General features: G+C 36.8%; 1 protein-coding gene across 1 annotated transcript; it reads left to right on the top strand.

Moving 5' to 3' along the window:
* Positions 1–360: 360 nt before the first annotated feature.
* LOC117329457 (small ubiquitin-related modifier 3-like) lies at positions 361–5,379 on the top strand. Its single transcript, XM_033887409.1, has 4 exons — positions 361–533; positions 1,742–1,888; positions 3,524–3,595; positions 4,872–5,379. The coding sequence occupies exons 1-4, from the start codon at positions 519–521 to the stop codon at positions 4,932–4,934; spliced, it is 297 nt and encodes a 98-aa protein (XP_033743300.1). The 5' UTR covers positions 361–518; the 3' UTR covers positions 4,935–5,379.
* Positions 5,380–8,059: the final 2,680 nt, after the last annotated feature.

The following is an 8,059-nucleotide window of genomic DNA, read 5'->3' as shown; positions in this document are numbered from 1 at the left end:
GCGATAAAGATACAATATTTTTCACCATTAACTTGGTAAACACTTGTTAAATGGGTGGTTAGTGAACAAAAGTCTAATATAACTGCGCAAAATAAACTTGCACCCATCGACCTTGTGACCTACTTTTCAATCCGGTTCCGTCCGGTTTGCAATATGCTAAACAACGTATGATTTTATTGGCCAAGAACGAAAAACAAATTTCCAGTGGAAAAAAAATCAAAATCACTATGTATATGCTAATCGGCGAACACATTATCTATACGTATACATTGTATCTACTTCCTCATCATTTATTGGTGATTTCCTACTTAAATACAGGAGAATTTTTCGTTTTTATATTTAGAGTTGTTTTGAGGATATTTTTGACACTGACCAATCAGAAAGCGCGTAACACAGTGCTTCGATAAGACCCCGGTACCCTTTCCTTTGTGCGCCATTTTCTCCGCAAACCAGACCGAAAACACAACGCGGCTTGGGGAATATAGATATCTAGAGAAAAAAATACCGTCGATTTCACGATGTCGGAAAATAAGGTACACTTTTTCATTTGCCTGGGTATATAAAACCTATCATAGAATTGATATAATTTAAGAAACCCATCATTGTTGAAGTGATTTGTATGTGATGATTTCCCGCGGTTCTTCAATTATTGGGTCTAATCAATAGAATTTATATCCTATTTGATTATGTACAAGAATTTCTCTTACATTAATCATACTGCAATTTCCGTGTGCTATTTTTAACCGGATTTTTGTAATATATGTATGTTTTACATATGATCATGAATCTCTTGATGTATTGAAGAAATAGAACGTCAGTATTTACACTGATCGCCGGCCACATGTTTGATCCGAGGTCGACATTTTGTCACTATCACAAAGGAAAGATTTCGACTCCACTAATTACTGTAAAGATATATATATTATTTCAGTTCTCGTCATATGTGCATAATCATCACAGCTTGCGTAAGTGATGGATTGGTACACCAAACGATTACTCGAAAATTTTACGACATTCAATGTTTGGATGCACACGTGCTGCGTGAAGAATAAGTTATTGATAGTTTAGGTAAACTTAATTCGTGTTATCACCTTTGCAGTGGTCATACAGGGCATCCAGTAGACCCTTGTGAGTATGTTTTTGACTCCCCAAAATCAGATTTGACTCCTGAGTTTGAAGGAGCATGTCTATCTGAGATGTTTTGACCCTTCATATTTCTGAGAAAAGGTGATTTGACTTCTGAAAATGCTAAAAGTCAAGGGTCAACTGGATGCCCTGGTCATACTGTTGCAGAAATATTGCAGTTAGTGTAATTAGAAAAAAAGGAGAAAGTTAATTGTCAAATGTTCCCCATCTACCCACAAGATACCATTCTGTAAAACGTTTATCATTTAATACTTAGACCAAAAAGGAGTCATAAATAATGGGGATATGATAATAAAAAATATACTGATATATAATAAACTCTAGTATAGAACTCTACAGTTTGATAAGTAGGCAGATTTAAATGTTCATCCTGTTCTTTGATACTTACAGTGTGTACATTGTGATATGAGAGAAAAATGAAAAAGATTGTGTCATAAAGTCTTTTCAAAACAACTCTATGTTCTGATATTGATAATTTCAATATTTTCAATAAAAAGTGCAAAATCTCAGAATGACACGGTGACAGGTTTCTGCTGCCATGTTCCCCCTTCTTGACAAATGAGAAGCCGAGTATAACCCATCTTTTTACTGACAGGGATCAGAGGAGCAGCAGATAGTGAAGCCAGAAGGAGCAGAACACATCAATTTAAAAGTCACAGGTCAAGATGGCAGTGTGGTTCACTTCAAAATCAAGAAAAACACACCACTACGAAAATTGATGTCAGCATACTGTGACAGAGTTGTAAGTATATAAGAATTTTTATCAGCAGTTTGCAGACAGGTCGAAACCAGGATTAACAGGTGTCTCCTTGATGCCAGTCCTGGTATGACCAGGACTGGCATCTTTCTGTTGTGATGTACAGTAGAACCTTGCTATATCACCACTATCTGTTCTCTGCGATTTGGTGGTATATCAGGTTTGTCGTCCAAATCCGAGTTTGCTGTCCAAACACTATAGCTAGCTAGTGTTTCTGTAACAATTGTAGACTTTGAAAACCAAAAACAATTTATTCATATCAAAATTTCGCATCAAATTGTACATAGATATATACTTTGATAATAGATTAACATCAAATTTAATTATTTTCCCAAGAATGTCATCATTATTTTCATCACATGGTCTACAGTAATCGCAACATGATTTTCAATACTACCTTACCTCGTTAAACTGTGTGCATGGTCCACCAGGTGCCGAAAAATATATAAATTGTCGCTTGTTTTACCCTCGACCGACAAAGTGACAGGACAAACTGTTAAAGAAATAAACATTTCTGAATGTCTGATTCAGCTGTAGAATGCTTGTGTTCTAGAAATGTGACAACAGTTCATCGCACAAGTAATGTTTTTAGATCTGTGTCCAGGGTTTACTGTATTGTTAATGTTGCGTCATCACATGGTACGGTACCTCTGTGTATCCGACATCTTACTGTTGTCTCTGGAGTAACAGTCCATGATATTTTAACAAAGTGTGTAGCACTATCACAAAAGTGAGTTTTATTCATCATAACTTACAAAACTTACCTAAAGAAAGACCATGAAGCACTAGCCATGGTTCATTGATTTCATGTGTGTACAGCTCATCTGGCAGTTGGCAGTCAGTCATGTAACAATATCATATAAACACATGTCCTTCTGGACTCAATTTGACAAAGGTCTAGACGATGTTGTTTTTACCATTTGTTCTCGAAATACGATGTTGGATGGCGGTAAAACAGGTGCATTAGCGTGGGAGCGATGGAAATCTGCTTTGAATGAATTCATGGCGATACGTGCGTTTGGCTTTATAATGGGTGGCAAAATAACAGGGTTTTACTGTATATTAACCACTAAAACAACAAAACTCTTATAATGGGAAGAACACTTTAATAGCTTCATATAAACTATGTGCATTTAAATTACCTGTTACGGACCGTTTCTTGCCAGCTCAATGACATTTTCAAATTTTTCTCAGACAATTAGGAATTTTCAATACTTATGTCAATAATGACAACGTTTTCAGTTGGTCATGGACATTTTGAATTATTGGAGGTCCACAATTTCTCTGAAATTTAAGGATTCCACAGTACATGGCACATGCAAGATCCTTTCAAACTAGCGAGTTACAGCTCATTTAGAAAATTTTAAAAACGCATCCTCAAAGTATTTGAAGATATTTCACATGGAGAAATTGATCATGGAGGTTTCTTTTTGGTATTATAAATTTTCTATACTTGTCTATGATTGTTATTGGGAATAGCTATTACAGTACTATTAGCAAAAATCACATGTGCTGTTCACATTTTAAAAAAAAAGTCTATATTGGACCATCCCCTAGCATTTTTATAACTGAAACATGCTTTTGATTGCAGTATACTTTTCAATGTGTTTTGTTTTCCAGGGACTGAAATTATCATCTTTACGGTTTAGATTTGACGGCAATCCAATCAATGAGACAGACACCCCTACTGGAGTAAGTGTTTACTGTACATATTCTATTGAATGGGATTTGTGATATTGCCCTAGCACACACTTAAGGGTATAGAAAAATTACTGCAAACAATTTTAATAGAAAGCGGGGAAAATCATAGAAATCCACGTGGGGCAGTTGCCTGGTACTTAATGTAGGCAGGTGTTTTTTTTTGCCTGGTCCTCTGGCTTTCCTCCACCTCCAAAACCTGGCTTATCCTTAGATTACCCTAGCTGTTAATAGGACATTAAACAAAATAAACCGATAAGCCCACACATTAACCTGTTTAATTTGATAATCCACCCAGTATTTTTTCCAATTCTAAATCAGCAATGCTTGCTACCTTAAGTTCTTATTAAAATACTAATACTCTTGACTTAATGAAAGTCTGAACACAGGGATGTCATAGATTCTTATGATGGCAAATTGGAAACCTGTGAAATAAAACTTTAAACACTGATGCTATTTTCCAGATTTTTCACTTAAAAATAAGGAGACATATGATAATTTTCCCAATGAATTTTAGGACATGTCCTTTGTCCCCATTCCAAAGTTCTTGGTAAAATCAGGGTATTCATTCCATTCATCTTGTATTATTGTTGCATAGTGATGCTGGAAAAAATGGATTTGTTCAATTTGTTTCTGTTGACTAATTTCCCAAAGAGGTCTGACTATAGATGATTTTACCCTTGGAGACCACTCAATGGTACTGTATACGTTGTGTCATAAAAATTTGTTCCCTTGTCTATACATATAACCCAAATTAATCGATGACTAAGTTTAAAGCACTTGTACTTGTCTGGAATAAGAATTCATGGATAATTGATAGTAATATCCATGTGGAGACCCCATGACCCATCAAATATTAAAACATATTAAGTATAGGGATTACTAGAAAAATGAGACTAGCCCTATGCCACCACCCATCAGATTTTAACACGCATGCCTCCCACCCATCCCACATAGACAGTTCTGGAATAGCGCTAAATTCGTTTGCTCCACTGTATTTGAATTCTGTAGTTCATATCATTGTGCTATTGGTCTTTGATTACCTCAAATCTATTTACCAGAAAAAACTATATGCAATCTTATTTGTCTGCAAAATTAATCAACTGTGCAAGTAGGAGTATAATTATTAAGCAAGGTGTATTGTATTGAAGTGACATATCTTCTCAATAAATCATTAATGCCAAGCATTTGAAGTTTTAGTGTTGTAATGTAACAATATCACTTATTTTCTAGCTGCTCATTTAACATTTGCTGTTGCTCACTTTCACAGCTTGACATGGAAGACGGTGATACGATAGATGTATTTGCACAACAAACTGGAGGACAACGGTAAATTGGAACAAAAGAAATATCGGACTTTTAAGAGACCTCATCTCAGCATTCATCATTCATCATTCATCATTTCTCATTGGACTTCGTATCACTCATATCATGTTGACTTTGGCAGTCCTGTACTGTCGTGATGAATGTTGTAAGGATGAGAGCTTGTGCGTCGTCGAGGAGTTTTCCTGAGCTTGGTTTCCTTTGCGACGATTCTGACTTGGTGTGGGACATACCAGAAATTGAGCAAAGAGTGACTTTCGATGTAAAGACTGCGGCGCGTGGAGATGGTGGGCACCAGGTGTGAGGCCCACACAAACTTTTCATGTTATTTGTAGTGTCCACAAACTAGGTCATGTCACTTGTATATGTTTGTTTGTCAAAAAAACATTTTTATTCATTCAGTCATGGACATTCATCCCATAAATATTGGTAAATAAACATGTGGTTGTACAGTTTTCTTTTTACGTCATTGTCCGTCATCTTACAAAAAAAAAATCCAATTTTCATGTAGGCAGTAATCCAATATCAAATTCATATAATTTGAATTGCTCTTAAACAACAGTATTTTACATAATCAAGTCAGGTCTTGAATTACACATATTATTAAGAAAAGAAAATATTAAATAGAAGTTTTTCTGGAGGGGGAGGGGGGGGGGGGGGACACAAATACTGTCTACAGGGTCAAAATGGAAATGAGAATTAGGTAACCATATGCTTAAACAATTGTTGTCAAGAAATTTTGAAATTTAATTGCTATATGTGTAAAAAGAAAATCTTTTCCAAAATAACATGAATCATCCATCAGAGGCATTTTTAGCCCACTATCATCAGATGGTGCTATTCAAATCGCCTTGCGTCCGTCCAGCTGTCCCCCCGTAAACAATTCTTGTTGTCGCTATTTCTCAGAAAGTACTGAAGGGATCTTTTCAAATTTCATGTGTAGCTATAGGTTGCCCTTGGTCCGTTGTAATGCATATTGCATTATGGAACCAATCTGAAACATCATGGATGACAGGCAGCCATCATGGATTTTGACAATTGAAGTTTATCGCTATTTTACTGGATATTGAAGGGATCTTTCTCAAATTTCATATGCGAGTTCCCCTTGGTCCCTCGTATTGCGTTTTGGGACCAATCTGAGAGCAACATGGCCGACAGATACTCCAACAATGTTAGAGGTTTTACACGGCGAGATACTTTTGACAGGCGCTGTGTAACCTCTAACTGCCCATAGCTGATTTTCCCGATGCTGACGATGAAATTTTCAAAGTTCGTATATTGAAAAAATATAGCGTCTCAACTTACATTTAAATGATCAACAGGGTCCAATATATACTTCTTTCCATAATCCCATGATTAAATGAGAATAATTTACTAGCAAACACACAAATTATGAAGTTTTCTTCTTCCGAAGCGAAGCAGAGCTCAAGCAGACAATACTGCCAGTAGTGATAGTAGAAATACCATGTGATTTGCCGGTTAATACAAAAATGGATTACAACCTATGTCCTACAGGCGGAATACAACAAAGTCTGTATCATTTTGTTCCGTTTGAAATATCCAATACTATTTTGTATCAACCTTGAGGCAGCCATTTTTAAAAACGACTAGAAAAGTGCTACAACGACATGGACATGTATTTTGTGTGTTCTATACGTATACCGAATAATACTATATATTTGTGTCTGTGACATACATATGGAATATATATTGCATAAATGATGCGTAGACATCGTTGTAATGACCTGACAACCTCTAAAGTGTTTTTTTCAAGCATATTTCGTTGCGCCTGGATTTCAGGCGGAAACTGCTTCGGAAATAAGAGGTTGTAGTCGGCAAAATCATATCCGATAAAAAAAGAGCCGACCAGCGGCCTCTTATGTTATAGGAGTAGGCCGACAGACGGCCATTATCACTAAATCTCAAATTTCATATATAGGTTCCCCTTGTTTGAAAAGTATGGAGGGATGCTTCTCAATTTGCACAAAGGGAAAAATAGAGTGAAAATCAATCTGACATTGAACCTATAAAGATCATTCAATGGTGGGCGCCAAGATCCTTCTGGAATCTCCTGTTGTGGACATTTAGTATAAAGAATACTAGAAAAATTTTGTCCGTCAAACTTTGATAAAAATGTCTTCCAAACAGACAATTCTGGATAATTTAAAAAAAAAAAAACGAATTTATATTCAAAGATCAATTTAAAACCTCCCAAGAGATCCGAGAGGTAGCCTGGTACCCACCATTGAATGATCTTTATTAGCCCACCATCATCAGTTGGACTATTCAAATCGTCCTGCATCTCTGTGGTCCGTCTGCTTGTTATCGCTATTTCTCAGAAAGGGCTGAAGGGATCTTTCTCAATTTTTAGCCCACCATCATCAGATGGTGGGCTATTCAAATCGCCCTGCGTCCGTGGTCCGTCGTCCGTCCGTCCCTCCGTCCGTCCGTCCGTCCGTCCCTCCGTCCGTCCCTCCGTCCGTCCGTAAACAATTCTTGTTATCGCTAATCCTCAGAAAGTGCTGAAGGGATCTTTCTCAAATTTCATATGTAGGTTCCCCTTGGTGCCTAGTTATGCATATTGCATTTTGAGACCAATCGGAAAACAACATGGCCGACAGGCAGCCATCTTGGATTTTGACAATTGAAGTTTGTTATCGCTATTTCTCAGAAAGTACTGAAGGGATCTTTCTCAAATTTCATATGTAGGTTCCCCTTAGTGCCTAGTTATGCATATTGCATTTTGAGACCAATCGGAAAACAACATGGCCGACAGGCAGCCATCTTGGATTTTGACAATTGAAGTTTGTTATCGCTATTTCTCAGAAAGTACTGAAGGGATCTTTCTCAAATTTCATATGTAGGTTCCTCTTAGTGCCTAGTTATGCATATTGCATTTTTAGACCAATCAGAAAACAACATGGCCGACAGGCAGCCATCTTGGATTTTGACAATTGAAGTTTGTTATCGCTATTTCTCAGAAAGTACTGAAGGGATCTTTCTCAAATTTCATATGTAGGTTCCCCTCAGTGCCTAGTTTTGCATATTGCATTTTGAGACCAATCGGAAAACAACATGGCCGACAGGCAGCCATCTTGGATTTTGACAATTGAAGTTTGTTATCGCTATTTCTCA

This window comes from Pecten maximus, chromosome 6 (assembly GCF_902652985.1).
Source record: "Pecten maximus chromosome 6, xPecMax1.1, whole genome shotgun sequence".
NCBI lineage: Eukaryota > Metazoa > Mollusca > Bivalvia > Pectinida > Pectinidae > Pecten > Pecten maximus.
This window is presented reverse-complemented; position numbering and strand designations above follow the sequence as displayed.

Coding starts and splice junctions, on each gene's coding strand:
- LOC117329457 (XM_033887409.1), top strand. Junction 1,889..3,523: donor CAGCATACTGTGACAGAGTT/GTAAGTATATAA, acceptor TTTGTTTTCCAG/GGACTGAAATTATCATCTTT. Junction 3,596..4,871: donor AGACAGACACCCCTACTGGA/GTAAGTGTTTAC, acceptor TCACTTTCACAG/CTTGACATGGAAGACGGTGA.